Here is a 22,890-nt window from a genome sequence, read left to right as displayed (position 1 = left end):
TGTCACCATTCACTGTTGTCATTGCAGAATTTTTAAACAATACCTGCAGCCCAATAAACTACCACTGTTTTAGGTTTGATTCATTTCTGTTTCAACCTTAGAAAAATAATAATAATGCTTTTAAATTTAAAACAAGTGGATCTATATATGTAAAGATCAAATCAGAATTTGTTTAATTGATTTCCAGATGTTATCTGTAATAAAAGATGCACAAAATACAATTACACTTACAACACAGACCTACTGTAACATCTCTTTGTGCATTGTATACAATTGTGATATTTAGTTAAAGACATACAGTAAAGTATAAAAATGACAGATAAACCAAGTGGATCCAAAGACCAATTTCACTTCACTTTCACTTCACTTTCACAAAAATGACAGATAAACCAATGTTTCTGGTATTGGTCTGATGAATTAGATTTCAGCGATAAAACATGAGTACTGCTGCTTCTGTTAAACTTTTGGATGCACTCCAGAGTGTATTGGCACCATAACCACTCCAGTCAAAACCAGTAAAATCCCCACACTCCCGAGGGGTCGCCTCAGGAAAGTGTCCACCTCCACCAATACAGTACTGCAAAAAAAATTACAGACATGTCTATGCTGTCTATTATTTAATCATGCATTTTTTTGTTAAAAATGTAATCCTGTTTGCAGCTCATATTGTTTGAATTTTTGGTATTAACAAATAAGACGATAAAATGTATTGCACCCAGACAAGACAAGACATTTTCAATGAAAGACTAGTGTCTACTTTTTTGAATAACTTACATGTTCAGTGTTACAACCAGTTACTTTAACTCCAGAGCAAACAGCCATAGCAGCTCTTTCATTGTTGAAGACTCTGAATGCGATGAATCCAGGCTCAAACTCCTCTAAAATATACAGAACAAATTTATGAAATACAGTTAATGTAGAATCTTCATTTTGTACATTTTGTCTGTTATCTAAAGTAAATCAGTAATCTGCTTGTTTGTTCCTATGTTGTGGACAATGGTCTTGTAAATGAAAAATCTGCTGTTGCTATCCAAAGTTAACAACAATAAAGCTACAAGCCTTCCAACAGCCCAAAAGGGCTCATGTGACACCCCTTTTCATCTCTCTCCACTGGCTACCGGTTGAAGCCTGTATCAGATTCAAGTTACTGAGGCTTGCCTACAGGACTATCACTGGATCTGCACCGGCATACTTTCACACCCTCCTACACCCCTACACCCATCAAGAACCCTGCGTTCAGCAAAAAAGCAGCGCCTTGTATTGCTTTCTCATTAAATCTCATTAAAGGGCATTAAATTGCTTTCCCGCTCATTCTCCTTCACAACTGGAACATTCTTCCTAACGCGGTCCGGTTAACCACATCTCTCACAACCTTCAAAAAACTGTTCTCTCAACAGGTAGTGGTCTAGCTTTTGTTGAAACCAGTAACTTTGTATTAGTACCTAATGTACTATTGCTCTTTTATGACATATCGCTTATTGCTCCCTGAACTCACTTTGGATAAAAGCATCTGCAAAATGACTAAATGTAAATGTAAGCCCCAGGAAGCAGTTAATCACAGTGCATTATGTAACATCTAAGGACGTTGTGGCACAAACCCTTATCTGTTATAAAATACACTTATAACCCACGGCTTCGCAGGGCTTTTTGCATTTATAAAATGGTTATTATATGCGTAGCAAGGTTTCAGAAAATAAAGTGATATTTAGGCTATTTAATGCAGTCAGCAGTTATAAATCAGGGTATTTTAAAACGGCTTCGAAATCGGCTAGACCAATTAGAATCAAGGAATTTACCATTTTATAATCCAGAAATTTTCCTCACTAAGAAAATGACAACCTGTTAAATACTGTAGATAAACTATGGATATTGTAGAATAATAGGTCTGTGTAATTGCATGACTGTCAGCAGCATTTTATATATTTTCTTTGAAACATGATATTCTCATACCTCGTGCATTAGGGCCATACAGGTTTCTGGTGTATTCTGCATCACCAGTGTCATACACTACCGGACTGACAGGTCCATTGTCAGTTTGGCATGCTCCTATTCCAAACCTCACTGGGTACTTCTGAAAAATAAGGAATTTTGTATGTTTAGTATACAGTACATTTAACAATTACCTGCATCTATTTCCTAATTTCTTAAACAGTTTGAGGCTGTATCATTTATTTTACAGAAATAATAATTGTTGGTTTATAATATGGAGTGGTATGATTCTTTTTTTTCAGTAAGTTGCTATGAGTATCAAATCCATAAATGTAAATGACCAAAAACAAAATCAAACTTGCTGACCTTGAATAAACTGTAAAGGTTTCCACCATTTTCCTTTAAGAAATGAGATTCAGTGTGGTATCGCAGGATGGAGGCAGATTTCAACTCCTGCAACTCAACATTATTAGGAACATGCCACACAGACACATCCTGTGCCACAATGTCAAAGTATCCAGGATTCTGTGACAGGAGAACAACATACTATCATTTGCAGGTAATGATCATAGAAATGATGCATATATAAAAAGCACTATGAATTGTATAAATTATATTCACAATTAAAAACTACCTTGTAGTCATCACTTGTAGTAGCCAGTACCGTTCCAAATGTCACTGTGTTTGACCATGTTCCTTCTCCGTCAGGGCGGCTGGGTTGACTGCCTTGTTCACTTGACCAGCGGTCACCAACAGTGCATTTTCCATACATGTTGTTCTCATGAACACTTGACACCAGCGTCCAGCCGCCACCCGCAGTGGTCATGTCACAGAACGTCTGGTAAAGCACCCCATTTGCTGTGGTCAGATAGTATAGGCCATCTGCATAGACAGAAGCATGTATGTGTTATTTAAATGCTTCAAACAAAAGAAAGAAAGAAAAAAAAGTAAAAACTGACCATCATGAATTTGATACTTGTCATGAATTTCTTTGCAGCTTCGAGCAACATATCTCATCCTGTTCAGAAGATTTTCAGCTTCATCGGTGGTGTCAATACATGACGTTCCTGTATCTTGAATAAATAATATGCCCTTTACTCTTAACTTTAAAACTTAACTTTAAATGAGATTTCACGTATAATATATTTTGTTATTTTAAACACTTACGTTTAATACAGTGACAGCACCATAAATTCAGTGAGAGAATAGCGAGAATTGTCCCTAAAAACATTTTTGTATCAAACCACTAAAGGGGATAAATCAAGATGGGGAAGTAACCCTCCTTCCTGTAACAAGTTGCAAGTAGACACGCAGAAAATGTTAACCATATTTACTTAGAAGTTACTAAACATGTTCCATACTAAATAATCAACAAGAAAACTTTTTTAAAAATCTGTGTTTATAGCCTTTACTTAATACTTAGATTCAACTAATTGAATCATTTATTTTTGTCTGTGACTGAATAATATAAACAATCTACGGAACAACCTTACCTTGAATGTACAGGACTAACAGCTGAAGTTGTTGAAGTATTGCTGATCCTCTTCTCCTTTTTTTTGTGCACATCCCTTGACACTGTTTATAGTCAGCAGACTTATTGACCTACCCTGAACCCAACTCGTAATTATTTTTTTTCAAAGTATATGACAATTAAACAAGAAACCTGAGCTATTTCGGAGTGCCAGATCTACAGTAATAATCACCAAACTATTAGTTTGTCTCCAGAATAACAAAAAATGGCACTGTATATATTATGGGTGTAGTGCAGTAGTTCTCAAACTTTTTCGTCATAAGGCCCCCTTTGTGTAGAGTGCACCGCTTTGCAGCCCCCCAAATAAAAACGTATATTCTTAAACTTAGAAATTAAATTAAATCAAAAACCTATTCAGTTCTGTCATGACAATTGTCGGAGGGTTTAGCATGGTAGTGTAAATGACAAATAAATGTATTTGGTCTTTGGTCTCCGCTACACTGCTGCAGCGGAGGAAGTACAGACTTGCTACTGCCAATATCAATGGTGCTGTGTGCATGTAAGGAATGCTGCTGCACATATAACATAAACGAATAACCCTCTTAAAGCGTACATGATCCCCTTGTAGCAGCTCTTCACATGTGGCGCTGGGGAAGGAGGAGGGTTTCTGAAGCTTAAAGATTTAAACGTTGTACAGCAATCTCATTATATACATTGCTACAAAGCAGAGTTTTGTGAGAAAATCAAATGAGTTTAACATCCACAAAAGAAATAGCACAAATACACAGCATCCTTGAAAAACAAAGATATAGAGGGATTATCAAGTCACAGTGAGATATGGCACTGAAAGAGGCTATTTTCGTACAACACTTTCTCAATCTTTGTGTGTTTTTCTCTACATGCCAACTCAGCATTGGCAGCAGTAACAAAATGTGTTTCCTTTGTGAAACAGCAAACTCCGCAATAACAACTTCTCAATACTCATCACATGTTCAGCTAAGACTAAAGATCTGTTTTTCCAGAACAGCTGTTGTTAGAATAATATAAAAGTAAGATATCCTACTACAGATTCTCCTGGCCATAAGCAAAAATAATCCAGCAGTTTTATGCAGTTAATGCATTTAAAAAAATAAAATGGTTCTGTGAACTTTAAAGGTCCAGTGTGTTAAATGTAGTGGCAGATTGCGGTGAGGTTGCGAATTACAACCTATGGCTTACTCCACCGCTCGCTCCTCCCTTTTGAAGCAGTACGGTGGCTGTTACAGACATATTTACTGCGATAAGAAACTTTGAGATAACATATTGGCAAAACATGGTCTATACATAGTATGACTTATTTATATATAATTATTTCTATTATATTATAGTTATGTAAATTATATTGCATTTCTCTCAATAGATCCTCCCAAAAAACGTACATATTGGACATTTAACAGTTTGTATTTGTAAGTGCACTGCTAAATAATATATGAGAAGTCAACATTTATTTTGGTTGCAGTTTGCATATACTGCAATTAATATATTGCATCATACAAATAATGGATGTTTTTAGCCTTCTAATACAGTATGTTGGTGGTCTATCCAAACTATAGGTTATAAGATATAGTGAGAAACTCCTTAATTGATGTGTAGAATTGATGTGCAGGTTATAACTTTTACCCGCTAGTAGTAAAACTAGGCTTTAGGTTCTTGATGAAGTCAGTATTATTGTTGTATAGGTCTACTTTTGCTGTTGAAGATTGACTACAGATGAGCAGTGGTGAACAGAGAGGATCTAAACCATGGTACAACATTTTTTATATATATTTAAATATATATACATAATATATTTTAAACTAATCTTTGTTTTAAATTGGTTGGAGGTTTGTGATCGATTGTAAGGTGAACTGAATTGGAAATTAATAAAGCAGATAGTTCTGGTCCTGAAAGCTGAGTGGTGTATAGCCGTGATTCACAATAACTAAAAGCAACATGCTACTGTTTGTATCATTAAACAGCAACCGCATGGTTACTGTACTAAACGTGGTTACGGTTGCTTTTGTTTCCAAGCAACATTAGGTTCCAGTTTGTATATGTCAGTGACACAGTGATTGTGATTGATTTTCTAGCACAGTGATTGTCAACCGGTGGGCCTCGGAGCGCCATCTGGTGGGCCATATGGGCGGTGGTAGACTACCGACAAATTAATTTGCATTTATTTTTAAATTTACACATTTTGTTATTTTACACCTTTTGTTATTTTGTAATGATTTAATAAGTCTTATGAATGTTCGAGTCAACAAAGTCGAGTCAAGATGCATTATATAAAAGACAATTTATATTTGAATGTGGCAACACCAATCACATCACAACGTCAGATTGAACTAACATGTTAAGACATTCAAATATAAATTTCGTTACAATAAATTATGTTACTGTAAAATGGCTCCGTTTTCTGAACAGAAAATCAGATGTCGGAAACAGTCCTGGGGAAGCAAAAGTGTGAAGTGTGTTGTGTGAGTTGAGGCTGTGATGGTGGCCGTGACCATAACAGTGCCATGACATTGGTGAGCTGCCACCGGCGTTAGTGCACATCAATGTGACTTGCTTCTCTACCCTATGGCTGCAAACCAGACTCCTTGATAAAAATATGGTAGAACAATAACTTCAACTACAAAAGATTGTTTCTTGATAATTTGTCTGAATTCTCTAGCATGAGTAATAACTTTGAAGATCTTGACTTAACCATTGAAAATTTAGCGGCATGAAAAATGGAGCGCAACTTTAAGAAAACTAAATTAGATGTATTTCATACAGCATGGAAGGAGAGTATTAGAAAATGCAGGAAAGCCTTAAAAACGTCTAGATCCGCCTGACTTTCATCACTTATAGATAACGGTTTGTATTTTACACAGTGGCTAAATTAATCAAAAATAAGTCTTCTGATTCTGTATACCAGCATAGCAGTAATGAATTTATGAACTATTTCACAAATACAATCCAAGATATTAGAGAAAACATAAGAACTATGCAAAGAAGCTGAACAAACAACTAACTACAGTGCCCCTAATGAGAAATTGCGATTATTTTCTACCATAGATCACAATGAACTATCTAAAATCATTAGATCATCTAAATCAACTACATGCATGCTAGACCCTATACCTAAAAATCTACTGAAAGAGATGCTCCCAGAAATTATAGATCCTCTTCTGAGCATTATTAACTCATCTCTGACACTAGGAGATGTGCCTAAAGCATATAAGGTGGCTGTTATAAGGCCCCATGTAAAAAAAAACCATCTCGACCCTGGAGAACTAGATAACTACAGACCTATTTGGAATCTACCTTTCATATCTAAAGTTCTAGATAGCTTCAGCAATAAACAATGAGATGTCATGCAAATTGCAAGTCCAGTACGGTGTACCACGGGGCTCAGTCTTAGGGCCGATGCTCTTCGCATTATACATGCTACCTCTAGGAGATATAATAAAGCGGCATGGAGTTAGCTTTTTCTGTTATGCCGATGATACACAATTTTATATTTCCTCTGAGCCTCATGAAACACAGCAAGTCCATCGAATAGTGGAATGCATAGTCGATATAAAAAAAGTGGATAAGTCAAAATTTCTTATTACTCAACTCGGACAAAACAGAAGTGTTACTTATTGGACTGAAATCCGTCCATATGTAACAACCAAGAATACTGCTTAACTATTGATGGATGTTCTATAAAACCCTCATCTTCAGCAAAGAATCTTGGTGGTTTATTAGATAATACTCTGTCATTGGAGAACCAGGTCGCCAACCACTTTAAAATGTGCATTTTTCCATCTTAAAAATATAGTATATCTAAACTACGTCATATGCTGTCACCATCAGATGCAGAGAAGTTAATTGATGCCTTTATGACATCAAGACTAGATTACTGTAACACACTATTAGGTGGTTGCCCTGCAGGCCTATTACAAAAACTCCAACTAGTCCAAAATGCGGCAGCTCAAGTTCTTACACGTACAAATAAATATGAGCATATTAGCCCGGTTCTATCAACCTTGCACTGGTTACCTATAAACTATTGCATTAACTTTAAAATATTGCTTATTGCCTATAAAGCCCTGCATGGTTTAGCTCCTTACTACTCTCTTGAATTACAGTCCTTCACGTGCACTACGCTCTCAGGCGTCTGGTCAGTTGGTAATACCTAGAATTTCAAAATCAAGTGCAGGCGACAGATCACTATTTCCTATCTAGCGCCTAAACTTTGAAACAGTCTTCCCCGCACTGTCCGGGAGGCAGACACACTCTGTCAGTTTAAATCTAGACTAAAGATGTATTTTTAATCTTGCATACACTACACTATCAAAATATATATTCCAAAGGTTTAGGCTGCACTAGTTAGATCAACCAGAACAAGGAACACTTATAGTAACAACTAATGCATTTGTTGCATCAAAGCGTGCAGAACAGTACTCTACTCTCAGCCAATCTTGTCTCATTGTTACAAGGTTACCAGAGCGGGCAGGACCTAGTCTGAAAAAAGCTGTGTGTAATGAAGTTCGTAAGAAGGGAAGGAAGGAGGCGGGAACCGGCGGACATTCAAATAATAAAACTTTAATTAAATAAACAATAACCACGGAAGCCGACAGCCACCTCACGGTAGACTGCCGGCCATGAAACAAACACAAACTCAACACAGTTTCGGGCCCGGTCCTCTCTCGTCAACAGTCCTGCCGATCGTTCTTTTAAGCTCCCAATCTCCTCCGTGATAAGATGCGGGACCGGTGCGCGCACAGCTGATTGCAACTATCACTCACGCCACCGGCCCCGCGTCACGGCTCTCGTCCCGCCTTCCTCACCACACTGTGATAATAGAGCTGGACAAAGGATGTGTCAACTCTACAAAATTTCAGACCCTAATAGATAATTAATGATAATCTTAAATCTAATTTTTTTATTTAGCCTTGTTGTGCCAGCACTGTCGAGCTTGTGCAGAGGCTGCAGCTTTTGCCAGAAGGGAACTGGAATCCCCTGGTTAGGCCTGCTTTCTCCTCCAATGGAGTTTTGGGTTCCTCGCCACCGTTTGTATACCTGTGTTTTGACTTGCATGTGCTTGCTTGTGAAATGATTTGAACAGTTATATAAAATCATTTGTCTGATTTGTCCATTTCCACCGCGGTTGTAAAAAAACTGCCACAGTCACAGCTGTCGGCAGAATACATTAAATTAGATTTTATAAGTGCACTGAGACTATGCCGAAGACACAGTGTGAAATATGTTGGGAAATACTGTCTAACGATGTCTAAAACATTCAAAGCTAGAGACATTTGAACACAGTGGAGCCCCCAGAAAATTTTAATGGGGTGGCCACTAGGAGGCTACAGCAAAATCTTGGGGTGGCATCCAAAAACAAACAAAAAATTCAGTGTAATGTGTGTCATACTTGTTTACGTTTATTTCTGGATAATGTAAAAATATGAATTTAAAGCTGCAGTCCGTAACATTGTTTTGGTAAAACATTTTCCAAAATCAATTTGTCGCATGTGAAGATGCAGCCGGTGGCAGATCGTTTGTAGCCTCTTCTTACAGCAACTGGAATGTAATTAATACAGTAGACTACTGTATGGCATACATACCCGTTAACGTTTGTCGTCTCTCTAAAAAGTGAAGAATAGATGCTCTCCTGAGTCTTGTAATCAAATCAGTCAGTCCTGCTTCTTGCATTTGCACTGACTGAGCTGTCAAAGACCGACGCAATAAGAGAAGGGCAGTGAAACAGCTACTCTGGTGGCACCGATCAATCTACAATTTATTTTTTTGTGTGGCTGCATCGGGTGTTGCATTTTATTTCACTTCACGAACTATTGTGAATTTACATTATGTATTCAAATTAATAGTATCCACTGCAAAATCACACTGGGGTAGCCATGGGGTGGCCAGAGTTTATACAGTGGTGGCCGTTGCCACCCTTTGGGGGCGCCCCTGTTTGAACACAACACCTGGGCTCGTCTGACCTGCCCTGTTATTTTTACAATGGTTACGGAACAGACCTGCCAAGTCTTTTCTATGATTATACAAAAGTTTTTATATATATATAGCTGATTTGACGAAGTCTGCTATTCTGTGGCATAAAAGATTAACAGCAGAGTATATGTACTGTTTGAATATTCTGTGTTCATACTATATTTGGAAAGGTGGTCCTCGGAATTCTTTTAAACAGTCCTTGGTGGGCCATGAGTTGCAAAAGGTTGAGAACCCCTGTTCCAACATAATATTTTATTGATTAAATGAGAACCTCATTTAAAAGAATAACATTTTAATCAAGATTTGTTACCTTTTATCAAGTGGTATACATCTTATAGAAATGTAGTAGCAGTCTGCAATGATAATTCACTGTAACACTGAGCATCTTGTTTAATGTTAACATCTGAGAATCAGTCAAATACTTTATTTTCAATATAATAAAAGAATGAAGCATTATTAGCACAGATAAAATCATTGGACTGGTTTACATTCTGTACAGAAGCATACCCTTTTCAAAAGGCTATTTGTTGTTGTGTGAAGTAAATTAATGGACGTGCAGCCCCAAACAGGAAGCTAAACTAGGATTTGATATCTCACCACTGGTAATGCCACAATCCGTATGAAAAGTGAAAACAGTCAAAAAGGTAACTAGTATATTTACAAAATTCAAGTTTGTATCATTACAATATTAGAAAAAGTGCATCAATATAAAAAAAGACTGAGTAAATGTCCCCCTCTAGATTTATTTGATAATGAAGAATGATGCATATGAAAGAGTAAAATAATGCTGTATAATTCTTTTATGTTATTAGAGGAGGATATTTCTTAAAAACATACGTAGTAAAGTCCACAGCAAAATTCTTTATCTATTCAATAAATTATGACCACTGCGGAAAAACGTAGAGCCACATACTCCAGTGCCTTACATTAAATATTACAAGTACGGTCATTACAAAATAAAGTGAGCCAATTTATGCATTTCTTTCCCAAGGAAGCACCAGAAAATCTAGCGTTTTCAGAGAGTCACAGCCCTTTGAGGTTTCTTTTCTATATTTGCAGAGTCAGACATAGGATTTGGCCGAGGATCAAATGTAATGACTGAGTTTTCAAAGACCATGTGAATAAAGCCTGGTGTTCCTAAAATTCTTTCCCCTCACAAACCGTCCATGTGAACGTGTGTTTCACATGAATGTGTCTCTCAGAAGAATGTCCTGCTGTGAGGGCTTTGATCTGGTGTGAGAAGTGGGATGGAGACCCACCGACGGGGTCGGCTCAGTAAGCAGTGCAGGCACGGCGAGGGTCATTGCAGTGTTTTTATGAACAACGGGTCGTCCAGTGCACAGAGCGTGTCCCTCTCCTGTCTTACATTTCTTCATTGCCACAAGTCTTACTTTTTCTCTCGTTCTCTCTGTTTTAGAGACATAGTGTGTTGCTGCGGGTCGGTCCCTGAGAAGCGGGCCTGTCTGAACCCTTTGGAGCAGCCTGCGTTATCTTTCCTCTGCCATTTTGCCATTGGCGTCGTTCTCTGCCTCCTCACGTCGCTTCTGCCTTTGGAAAAATCCTAACTAAAGGAGTGAAAAAGGAAAAAGGTGAACATGACTTTGTGTGTTGATTTTCACGTGTCTGTTGGTTATTTTTATATTACAATCAACCTATAACGTGCTTTAATAATTTATTATGAACCTCCATACAACACATTACCTTCCAAAGTGCTAGAATGAGGAGAGAAAGAAGTAACAAGCCACCGAGTGTGCTGCCTATGATAATCCAGATGGAAACACGGTAATCCTCCTCTTTCCTAATTTCTAGAAATATCTGAAAAAAAACAGAGACAAGTAAAACTTACCATAGAGTTTAATCTTCTGTATATTCTGTTGCTGGATTTCTGTTGTAATTCAGCTGAGAGTGAATTTGCTGGTTTTATTTATTTCAGTTTTCTGTCACACCTATAGATGGCAGCACCTCACAGCACTATGGAAAAGAAGCCACTTGCACTGCGGGTCCTTTGGGTCCCCTTGGCTCCAAAATCATTAACTGTGGTGAAATGTTACACATTGAAGCTCACCAGAGGACTCACTTATTTCTGAATTAAAGGAACTGGCAGGAGAGACAGTGTATCTGGTTATGCTCACTGGAATATTTGCTGAACATGTGAACATTGAATCTCAATCAGACTTCACTGATTGGAATTTTGAAGTGAACAGATAAATGATACACTGTGAATGCTTTTGTTAACCAAAATTGCTAAAGAGAGAATTATTTTACCATTCAGTATAAAAACCTCTACAAATTCAGTAATGGATTCACATTGCCTTATAAACTTCTTGTCCAGCAGTACTTCTGTATTTTGGTGTTCTGTAAATGTGGACGTGTGTCTGACTCACATGTCTGACCGGCCTCTCCTCATGCAGAAACATGGGGCTGGATGGGTTCAGCTCCACTGAGGCTGTCGTCACCAGCTCAAGGGTTTTGAACTTCAGCTGACCATGACAAGAAAATAGTTTTCAGTTTCTTAGACACGTACTCCTTTACATGTGAGAAAAATAACAAGCTCGAGAGCTGAGGGTGGTTGAAAAAACTAATTTGTGACGACGGTGATTGAAAAAGCTTTAGAGGGTATTTAGAGGGTATTGCCACTTTCCCAGGTGAACATGCCAGGACACGCTCCGGGACTAAAACACGCAATTATTTGCTGAAATTACAAGCAGTTGGACTCAACGTGATCCTTATGACTACCTTACGACTTACAAAATAATCAGTTGTTCTTTTACACTCAAATGTTGCGCGGAATTGCATTTCCTGATAGTGTTACCATTCATTTTGCTCAGTGTTTTAACTTTATTTCTATCATAAGTCAATTACAGAGAGAGAGAGAGATAGAGAGAGAGAGAGATTGCCTGATGACCACAGAGAAATATATTTGCAAGAATGCTTGTAAACAAACAGTTGACAAACAGGCCATTGACTTGTAGGAAAAACAACTTTATAATTTTTTATAAAAATTTCTGAACAGAATTCTGAAGAATTTAGGAAAGCAAACAGTTCGGAGGCAATTTTTTCACTACCATTGTAACTTTTCCTACTATGGAACTCAATGGGGTCCAAGAACTGTTTTATTACAAGCAATCGTCTAAATATCTTTCTCGGTGTTCAACCAAACAAAAAATGTATACATATTTATAACAACTCAAAGGTGAGTTAATGATGACAAAATCACCATTTTGGAGTGAACTGTCCATTTAAAACGATTTTGGGAGATGCTTCCCTGAGCAAAGACTTCATGTTGTGTTGCAGCATCCGTCAGGCCTTATGGGCAGCTGGGTTAGGTATATGACAGATATGGCAGACTTGCCATATTGTGTCAAGATGAGCTACAGTTTAGAGCTCCCAACATCATAATTTAGAAATGTTTTTGAAAATTTCCACCACTTTGTACAATTAATTGTATCAGAATATGATTTAACGTCACCTGATTGTAATTTCAATGTCAAGGTTACTCACAGCATGCAGCGTATCAGTGCGCAGAGATCCGCTAATTTTCACACTGACATCTCTGTAGGACGGCAGGTTGATGGTGCATTGCACTGGTATAGCCAGGGTGTTGGAATAGTTCTGTGAAGAGAAACATTTTTCATTGATTTGATTTATTTTCCCTTGAAGATGAAACACACATGCAAATGCATAATAAACCTCCCCACATCAAACAAATGAGAATCTTCAAAATACAACAACGTGCATAACTGATGAATATTCCCATAAATTAAGCATATTTTTTACAGAACTTCAAACTCGAGTGGTTTTATTTAGAGGACAAACCACGAAACATTGTATGGATCTGCTTTAAATCACGTTTTGTAATGTGGGCACATTCCATATCTATTGTTTTATATCAGTCTAGGCGCATGTACAACCAAACAGCACAAAGCAGACTTTTAAAATCACATTAAGGATCAAACACGAAATGTTACAAACTAATGTTTCCTGTGCTTACCAGTTGTGATATTCGTGAGAGATCCTCCGGAGAGGACCGACTGTGTGCGACGTGCTGAGGGGGGATACAGTGACTACCACCTACCTGATGGAAAAAAAAGCAGAAAGCACCTTTACCATACAGTATATTGGACTATATTATATCTGAAAATGTACTATTATTAGGTTTAGAAACATTTTGGTAGTTCTAAGGAATCTGATATTATCTGGGTCGGATCTTGTTGCTATCCTCTCACCTGGTCTATGTGAAAATCTCTTATTTGCAGGAGCTGGTTGCCATTTTTTGTAACTTCAGGAATTGTAATGTACAGTTGAAGATCTTGGACCGGGAAATATCCAAGGTTCTGCATCTGTCATGCATAAAGAAAACATTGTCACCATTAGGGACATTTTGTGATTCCCGGGCTTTAAAGTGACAGATAATTAGTTATTACAACTCACCTGAAAAGTAAAGTTAAAAGGAGGATTCATATCACTTGGTTCCTCTAAAGAAATGTCTGGTTTAAGCTCATATCGGGTTGGGTAAAAATCCCTAAAAGAGAGAAAATATTTAGTTCATTAATTCCCAGAACTACACACAGTTAATAGAAATATTGAATCGTGTATATATCCTACCTTGTAAAGAGCAGATCAGCCTCATATCTCAGCACGTAGAAGATATCATTAACGTTATCGTGTAAGGCCACTTCCTCACCCTCACTGTGGAGACATACAGTAAAAACAAGCATGAGAAACATCCCAGTCATCCTGTAACTCACTGAGCACTGACACTTGGCCGCGTGTATGAATAGTTTCATATTCCAGCTCGGACAGCATTGGTGTCCAGGCTCCTTTTCTCTCTTAGTTCCATAACAATCCAAACATACAGATGATGATCTGTGTGTTTGATTTTAAATATTTTTCACTATTTATAATAAACAGAGGCGGACAATAGTATATCATACTTTTTATTCAATTACATTAAATAAATACATGTTTTTTTTTACCTTTAATAGTATTTTTAGAGAGTATTTTACTCAAAACATTTACTTGAGCAAAAGCAAGAAAGTACTTCATATTAATGTACTTAAGTATCAAAGGTAAAAAACAAGTAAAAATGCATTCATGAAATGTACTAGAATAAAAAGTGAAATACTGTATGCTTTGTACTTTCTCAGTGTTTTTATTTTGGGAAAAATTCATTTTACTTTACAGATACTAAATAAACGTACAGTATTTAAGTAGAGTAAAAATCCTACACAATAAAAACAGTATAGTTCAGTAGAATGCAATGTATAATATTTTATTTTCATATTTAATTTTATGGTATATTAGGAATATGCAAATAGCATTTAGTTGTGATGAAAGTTAAAGCAGTGTGGTGCTACCTGGTGACCTCCAGAATGAGCCGTATGTGATCCATCAGCACAGAGTTACTAAATTCAAACTCCAAGCGAAACGTAACCTAGCGAATGAGACAGAAAGAAATATCAATAACAGACAATACATTGTCATTACAAGTGACTACCCACTGGATGTTCTCGTTCAAACATTCGCTCGGTATCTCGCTATGGGAACGCCTGGGTGCGACGGATCCTGGAAGCACTAATGACACCACGTCGGTCAGCTGAAAGACAGATCACGTCAGTGATGCAGGAGTCCAGCCTCCCTGATATATATACCACTATATATATATATACACCACTGCCGGTGGTCCTACATATTTCTCTGTCTCTTCCCCGTGAAGATCAAATTTGGATGCTATCTCTGAGCAGCCACTGTCAGGAGAAAATTGGCTGTTTTCGTGCATCAAATTGTCACACATGCGCAGTACACTCCTGGGTTTTGTTTGAAAAAGAACATTAGGTTACTCAAGTAACCCGGTTCTCTTATAACATGAGTGAGGTATCTTACCACACTTCACTCATTGCGGTTGCACGGAGAAGAGATACGGAGAATGAAGTAGGGACCACCGGCAGTGATAATATATCAGGGAGGCGGGACTCCCGCATCACTGTCGTGATTGGTCTGTCAGCTGCTTCCAGGAACTGTCAAGGCAGAGGCGTTCCTATAGTGAGATACCGAGCTAATGTTATCAGAGAACCGGGGTTACGTGAGTAACCTAATGTTTTCTCTGTAGTTTCAGCACAGAAACCAACACAGAGTGTTTTAGCAGAAGATTTAAGACTAAAGCCGGATTTTAACTTGTTGCTATGATACCTTCAGTAAACTTGGCTTTCATGACACAAGTCATAATTTTTCATTACAAACTGCCTTTCTTTAAAACCACTTCAGTACTATCTCAACATATAACAAGAATTTACCTTTATGCATCCCATAAAGGATAGTTCACCCAAAAATAAAACACAATTTACTCACTCTCTTGTCATATCAAACTTGTATTGATTTCTTCTGTAGAACACAAAAGAAGATATTTGTAAGATTTCTTTTAGCTGGCACCCATTTACCACATGCAATGGTTTTGTGTCCAGTGCTGTTCGGTTACCAACGTTCTTCAAAATATTTTATTCTTTCTCCTGCCACAAACAACATAAAAGGTCACAGAAGTTAAAAATGACAAGAGGGTGTGTAAATTATGACAGAATATTTATTTGTGGGTAAAGTATCACTTTAATAGTAAACACTAATACAGACTACACACAAACTCACAAAACAAAATGAAGGGATTGCTTTAAATGTACTCTTCTTTCTCTGCTTAGAGGAAATGATAGCACTTGGACATGGCTATAACTATGTGGGCAGAGCTTCATTCTACTTTGGAATGTCACAGTGCGGCATGGAAAATCCTTCCCCATCCTCTCTTCCCGAGTTCTCTTGGTTTTATTCCACTTTCTCCTCATCATAATCTATTCTGAGCTGAATCAGGATCCCAAGCGAGCCCATAAACCCCCTCCACAAGCATGTAGCTTCTACGACCTCCAGACCTCAACTCAATGAATCTGGACTCTGTGAGAAGCTTGTGACCCATTTCCTATCAAAGCATTACTTAACACACAAGACATTTCTGTGGTCCAGTTCAGACAGTATGATTGATCGACTTGCTCTGTATGGATGCAATAAATGAACAGCAACAGTATTTTTGTTACATTCCAGAATCATACAATATGTCTTCTTTTTATAGAATCGTTTCATTACAAATATACTGCAACTGACTTGCAGTCAATAATTGTACTGCAGTCAAAAATGCACTGTTAAATATGTCATCATAATGAGTCATGCAAAAATCATATTATTACATAAGCACAATATTTGACCTAGCTCAATTTCCTGATAAACTTAACAGCACGGTTATAGAGTGCTTGGCTACATTGTAAATATGTGTGCAGAGGTATATATGTTGTTCTCAGGAGGATCTCATAAGGTTTAATGTAATAGTCTAACTGTTAAACAGTGGCTATAATAAACTCACCTGTGACTTTGCTCTCATAAAGGGTGCGCTGACATTGCAATTTCTCTCATATTTCCGTCTGTTCTCACTGCGGCAGTCTATATGTATATCAGAGTTATCCTAAAGAAAAAGAGAGAGAGAGAGATTAGCTGGCTTTAACTAACAGTAACATTGTTTCCATTACACATTTATCAATAGGCTAGTATAAGCATAATTCAAGGTCCAGTCAAATTTAGCGGCATCTAGTGGTGAGGTTACGATATGAAACCAATGGCTCACTCCACATCTCCCTTTCATTTCGGGAGATGCTTTTATCCAAAGCGACTTACAAAGAGTTCGGGGAGCAATACGCGATATGTCATAAAAGAGCAATAGTACATTAGTAGCTAATACAAAGTTACTAGTTTCAACAAAAGATAGACCACTACCTGTTGAGATAAGAGGGTTAGTGTACTTTTTATATAATTTTTTTTTATATTTTTACGGAAGAGGTGTGTTTTAAGTAGTTTTTTGAAGGTTGTGAGAGATGTGGTTGACAGGACCGTGTTAGGAAGAATGTTCCACCAGGAATGAGTTAAAAAGGAGAAGCACTATGGATACTGACAGAGAACAAAGTTGTTGTCACGCTTTAGCTTCTTAGCTGAAGGAGATAAGGTATTTGCGAAACATACTACATAGAGCAGTTTGTCCGTTTAGGGCTACTGTAAAAACAACATCTGATTCACCACACAAACAGTGGCAGAGCTAGGGGGTGGCTGCGGCCACCATGGTCACAATCATGGCCACCCCATTCATGTTAGCATTTTTAGACGACAAAAATAATTTATCAGATGAAGAGTTTGGTTCTGAAATGACATAACTTTTTTGTTATTATTGGTCAAATCAAAACCAACCGACTGCAGTTTGATTGATATTAATTGGAATGCACAATAAAATCTGAAAAAATGTATTACTTTAAAAGAACTGAAAGGAATCAAAGATAAGTGTCAATTCAGTGCACTTGTATCAATGTCCTGTGTAACAGAAGTTGGAATCAGCTTTACAATAGCTGAGTAAGAACTAAGCCCACTCGCTTTATTGAATTAGTATTACCTCTAATGGAAGACATTTGTAATAATTGCAAGGTTTGTCTGTGATCTTAATCCCGTGCAAATCGTCCATGTCTGTAATTTGTAAAGTAAAAATTCCCGCGCAAATTCTCTCACGTTACCATGTTTTGACGAACACTGAAGTCCTGTGCGAATCTGCATTTCTGTGTTATCTAAATCACAAGAGGTCCCCAGATAAAAATCCTGTGTGAATAGGGCTCATATTATCTATGAGTTTTAAGATATTCATTAAGTTATCTTTTTATCTGCTTTTAATGTGAATTGTTTGTACTAGTTGTACTACTGTCATGGTTTTGGACATTTAAAAAAATATATTGTTTGCACTTGAAATAAAATTCAATAGCTTACATAACTGACAGGATTTTTTTGTTCCTTTTTCCCACAGAAATGGGAGCTGTGAATTTTGGCTTCAAAGTAAATGTCACGTTTATTTGATAAAATAGTTTTGAACAACATAAAGGTGACTTTTTTCCCGCACATGATACATCATTATGATTTGGGCACATCTAGAGTACATGTTTTAAGGTTGGATGAGTGTCATGTGTGGCACTCATCCAACTTAACAATGCGTGCATGATGATATTTTCTGAGCCACCCCAAAGTAATTCCGTGCCCCTACCCGGCAAGTCCTATGAAAAGTCCCTGGCTCCGCCAATGCACACAAACATAACACTTCATAATGTAAGAGCTTATTATCAATCAGCTAATCAATTCTTGTCAATTAAAAAACAAATCATGTTGATGTTCTACCTTTACTATAAGGCTGGAGAAGCGTAGGTTTGAAGTGTAAGAGATGTTAAGCTGGGTCCTATAAGCATTCTCTCCTCTGTTTTCTAGACGTACATCCACCACCATTCTCCTTCTCGAACCCTCCACGATGCGTTCAGAAGATTCAGCTGAACTTGGACTACGACACAAAACACTACCTGTGCGAAATGCCTGTGCACAGAACTGCCTGCGGATGATCAGAGTAAGCATAAGTCTGTGTGCTTGTGTATAGCATGTGTTTTTATCTCCGTCATCTTACTTGCGATTTAACATATCGGTCTGAGACTGCAACACCAAATCAGGAACGCAATGGTCATCTTCATCACATCCGTTCCAGAAAGGAAGCTTGAGAAAACATGTATGGCCATTATGTTTTATATGTATCAATGAATTAATCAAATAAAAATGAGATGTGAATACTGTTAATATTGTTTACATACAGAACAGACACTCACCTCTGTTTTTACTGTAGTTGGCCAGCTATCATCCAAAACTGGGCCTTGGTCCGGGTCCAGCAGTCCAGTATCTACAGTGAATATGATGGGCCTGGCATAGTCTGTAGTCTCCTGTAGCAACATTATAAATTCACCCAAAAGAAACATTCTGTCTTCTCACCATCGAGTTTTTTCTGATGAACAGAGAAAGATTTTGGAAGAATGCTTTTTATAACCAAACAGTTCTTGGACCCCACTGACTACCATAGTAGTTTGTTCTGTTAATAAGATATTTTGAAGAATGTAGGAAAGCGAACAGTTCTGCTGCACTTTTGACTACCATTGAAATTTTCAATACTAACCAAGAACGATTTGGTTACAAGCATTCGCATGTCCAAATATCTTTCTCTTTGTCAACCAAACTAAGAAATGTAAACAGGTTTAGAAGAACTTGAGGATGAGTAATTAATGATAGAACTTTCATTATTGGGTAAACTATCCCTTTCAAGAAACATACGTATACTGAACAAACATCAAGTACCTCTACCATTATCAAATGCAAGAGAAAATGCATCTCATGATGTTGACTTAAGTGAGAACTAACCATCACATGGAAGTAAATGTGGTCGCATGTCTCCTCTCCGGGAAACAGTGTGAGATTTTGAGGCTGCTGGCGTTCTGGATGATCAAACACGGCCCGAGGATTAAAACGCTTTTCCTCTATGTATGTAGTGTATCTGATAGCTAAGAAAAGGCAATAAAATCTTATATAAGGCATCGGTTATTCATATCACTACATGAAGGAAATACAGATTAAACTTGATTTATGGAGATAATATAGCTGTACCATTTTTAGACTACAGAGGTATATGAAAGTATACACTAGACATTAAACCTTATTTATGGGCAGAAAAAAACTATACAGTACTTAAAATATCATACTCTGTATTTAAAACATGTACCAATAAACAGTATACTCATAATTCTACTCAGCACATGTGAAGAGAATCAGACCAAGTACATAAGCAAGAAAACAAAAACATGCACTCTATCTCCCCGGATGACCATAAGGATAGAGACATGTTATCTCTCTGCGACCATTACCCTGTTTTCATACCCATGACATCAGTGATGGAGATGCTCTGAGGTTGTGAAGGTTAATTAAAAACAGTTTTTTTGCCCTGTGGTCCCATATGCTACTACATATAACACCCTGACCTTCCAGCACATGTCTTTCAAAACAAATATATGGTCACAGAAGCCTTATGACAAACAGCAGGCGGGCTGTACACACTAACTTTAGCCGTCCTGAGAGACTGAGGTGTTTTGAAGCAGCAATGCAATGCTGTTATCCCTCTGCCACACTTTGTTGCTTCTACTCAAAGTCAACACTGCTTTTTATGGCCTGTTCACACCAAAAAAGGTAACTGAAGAAGGTTTCATCGGACACACACACACGCTTGTGTGTAACATATTTGATTGTATTTCAATTGTATTGTATTCATTTAAAACAACTTAATAGACATTGATTCTTTGCAGAGGTCAACCAGAGGTTAAGTTTGAGCCACATAACATTCGTTGCCGAAGAAACCAACTAAAAAAGGAACTATAATGATAAATATATTAGTGTTCACATCAACAGTCGACAACCTAATTTATCCTAAGCTTGCATAAATGGATTTTGATTGCGGTCAATGTTTTCATTTTTATGGGTTTTTTTTTCGAAGTTTTTAAAACATTATCTTGACAGTTATCTTTCTCAATGTAATTAAGCCAATGCACCAATAATAGTTTAACTTCGAACACAATTCAGTATTGTCCAAATGTTTTGGACACATTAGATGCCTCACATTTAGTTTTTAGTGTAAGCTATATTAGAAATATCAATAAAACCTCAATATGAGGTTCTTATGGGTATAGTCCCAGAGTGACAGATCAAACATATACTTTATGTTTCAGGCAGGGCAAGTGTATTATACACCGTGTCTATTGTGCTTGTAATTGTCCACGGCTAGCTAAACAGATTAAGCTCTTTTTTCCCGATCCTGAATCAACAAAGCAACAAGAATCAAGAGATTACAATGTGTCGCACAATTCTTCGCTACCGTCAACATCCTTTTCATGCTATGGCATGCTGAGCAGGAAAGCCTTAACTGAACTTGTGAATATCCAGCTGGTTGATGGAATGAGAAACCCTCCAGATGTCCACTGTTTAGTCTCTTATAATGTAACCTCAAGATATTCAAGTGTACATCATGATGAGAGGAAACTGTTGCTTTCAAAGCACTTCCAGTTTCAACATAACTGCCTTTTCTCTAAAAACATTTCCAGGGAAGGCTAGAGTAAGTGTAATGTCTGTTTTACTTTCCAACCAATACATTCACCAAAGTACTGCTGCAAACCAGCAGAGCAACAGATATCATTTTCCCTATACAAAGAGTACTTTGAATAAATGGAAATCGTCAAAGGTGAAGTTTCACATTTTTCATTTATATAGTTTCAGATGAGAATAGTTATAAAATATCTATTGAAAGGGGTATTTTAAATCTTTTTCTTATTTTTTGTGATTTATTTACTGACATATTTCCTGTGAATCTCTGGTAGGTGTCCGAGCTGTGACATTCAGACATATGATAGCCGACATACAGGTCACATCCTTCTCTCCTCTCCGACAGTCTTTATTGAATATATTGATCTTGCTGGGCTCAAATCGAACAGTGACATGGATTCGAACGACACTTCGAGACCTGCAATACAACAATAAAGTAAGACCTTAAAGGAATAAAGGAAGTAGCAACATTGTGAAAAAAAACAATAAAAGCGATTCAGCTTTTCACCTACCAAAGAAGTACTGCTGCTCCCAGGGAACCTACAGCCAGATCCACCAGACCATCTCCGTTCATATCCATCTTACCATGGATACTACGGCCAAAGAACTGCAGACCAGGAGCCAACTGAACTGCTCCAATCCTCTAACAAAGACAGATTCTTGTAAAAATAAAAATCTTACACTACACAAAATCAACTTATAGGGATAGTTCACTCAAAATGAACATTCACCAGTTCATCGTATACTCTCCTGGAATATCATATCAAACCTGTATGACTTTCTTTTTACCACAAAATACAAAAGAAAATATTCTGATGAATGTTGCTTACCCAACAACATTGGCCCACATTGACTTCTGGTGTATGGACACACCACCACATAGACATTTATCAAAATATCTTCTTTTGTGTTCCACAGAAGAAAGTCCAACAGATTGATATGAGGGTGAATAAATAATGACAGAATCCCTTTTAAGCACACCCAAAACACGAAAACACCTTAAAGAAAAGCCCATCTGGATGCTCTTTGATATGGTACCTGTTTGTACTTCCTCAGTATTCTGTTGCGCTGGCTGTGGAAGACATAAATAGCCCCTTTGTTGTCATCCTCTAGCGGAGCACCAACCACTATGTCATTAAATGAATCTCCATTAAGGTCAGGCACAGGGGACAGTGCAGAGCCAAAACGGGCGTTCTGACCATGATCTACGACCTCCAGCGAGCCCTCCAGTATGAAACGTGGCTGACAGGAAAAAAAAAACAAGAGTAAAAGTTCAGCTGTGAGTTACACATGAGGAAAACATTGTGGCATCTGCACAAGCATGATGTGATAAAAATCAGCCTTGCTGCCTCATAAAAGCTGTTTGTTTGTACACCACATTCGGCAGTGGATGGGGAACTTCACATTAAAATAATGTGCAGATGGGATGCATTCAATGAAGGCCCTTAAACTCACAATGTCTTGAAAAA

The 22,890-nt window shown here is 37.5% G+C and overlaps 2 protein-coding genes across 4 annotated transcripts in view; both read right to left on the bottom strand.

The window, feature by feature from the left end:
• Nucleotides 1-146: 146 nt before the first annotated feature.
• Nucleotides 147-3,652, bottom strand: LOC306901971 (intelectin-like). 2 transcript variants are annotated; one of them, XM_079470210.1, is made up of 8 exons: nucleotides 3,423-3,652; nucleotides 3,097-3,215; nucleotides 2,889-3,002; nucleotides 2,564-2,811; nucleotides 2,296-2,454; nucleotides 1,951-2,071; nucleotides 775-878; nucleotides 147-577 (listed from the first exon to the last, which is right to left on the bottom strand). In XM_079470210.1, the coding sequence occupies exons 2-8, from the start codon at nucleotides 3,158-3,160 to the stop codon at nucleotides 425-427; spliced, it is 963 nt and encodes a 320-aa protein (XP_079326336.1). In that variant the 5' UTR covers nucleotides 3,161-3,215; nucleotides 3,423-3,652; the 3' UTR covers nucleotides 147-424. The 2 variants fall into 2 exon arrangements, with proteins under 2 accessions (XP_079326336.1, XP_079326337.1); XM_079470211.1 differs by having other exon boundaries at nucleotides 2,889-2,996; nucleotides 3,423-3,503.
• Nucleotides 3,653-9,747: 6,095 nt separating this feature from the next.
• itga11a (integrin, alpha 11a) overlaps nucleotides 9,748-22,890 on the bottom strand; it is a 39,163-nt gene continuing 26,020 nt past the window's right edge. Inside the window, exons 14-30 of one of the 2 annotated variants that reach the window (XM_079465845.1) lie at nucleotides 22,460-22,663; nucleotides 21,934-22,064; nucleotides 21,673-21,839; nucleotides 19,697-19,836; nucleotides 19,114-19,224; nucleotides 18,918-19,003; nucleotides 18,641-18,845; nucleotides 16,803-16,901; nucleotides 14,761-14,837; nucleotides 14,009-14,092; nucleotides 13,835-13,925; nucleotides 13,630-13,743; nucleotides 13,395-13,478; nucleotides 12,905-13,015; nucleotides 11,788-11,883; nucleotides 11,105-11,218; nucleotides 9,748-10,968 (exon numbers count right to left, since the gene is read on the bottom strand). In XM_079465845.1, coding sequence (XP_079321971.1) covers nucleotides 10,891-10,968; nucleotides 11,105-11,218; nucleotides 11,788-11,883; nucleotides 12,905-13,015; nucleotides 13,395-13,478; nucleotides 13,630-13,743; nucleotides 13,835-13,925; nucleotides 14,009-14,092; nucleotides 14,761-14,837; nucleotides 16,803-16,901; nucleotides 18,641-18,845; nucleotides 18,918-19,003; nucleotides 19,114-19,224; nucleotides 19,697-19,836; nucleotides 21,673-21,839; nucleotides 21,934-22,064; nucleotides 22,460-22,663 — 1,992 coding nt within the window. In that variant the 3' untranslated portion in view covers nucleotides 9,748-10,890. The remainder of the gene's footprint in view (nucleotides 10,969-11,104; nucleotides 11,219-11,787; nucleotides 11,884-12,904; nucleotides 13,016-13,394; nucleotides 13,479-13,629; nucleotides 13,744-13,834; nucleotides 13,926-14,008; nucleotides 14,093-14,760; nucleotides 14,838-16,802; nucleotides 16,902-18,640; nucleotides 18,846-18,917; nucleotides 19,004-19,113; nucleotides 19,225-19,696; nucleotides 19,837-21,672; nucleotides 21,840-21,933; nucleotides 22,065-22,459; nucleotides 22,664-22,890) is intronic. The other variant, XM_079465844.1, reaches the window with a different exon arrangement.

The sequence above is a fragment of the Barbatula barbatula genome (genome assembly GCF_947034865.1).
Source record: "Barbatula barbatula genome assembly, chromosome: 1".
NCBI lineage: Eukaryota > Metazoa > Chordata > Actinopteri > Cypriniformes > Nemacheilidae > Barbatula > Barbatula barbatula.
This window is presented reverse-complemented; position numbering and strand designations above follow the sequence as displayed.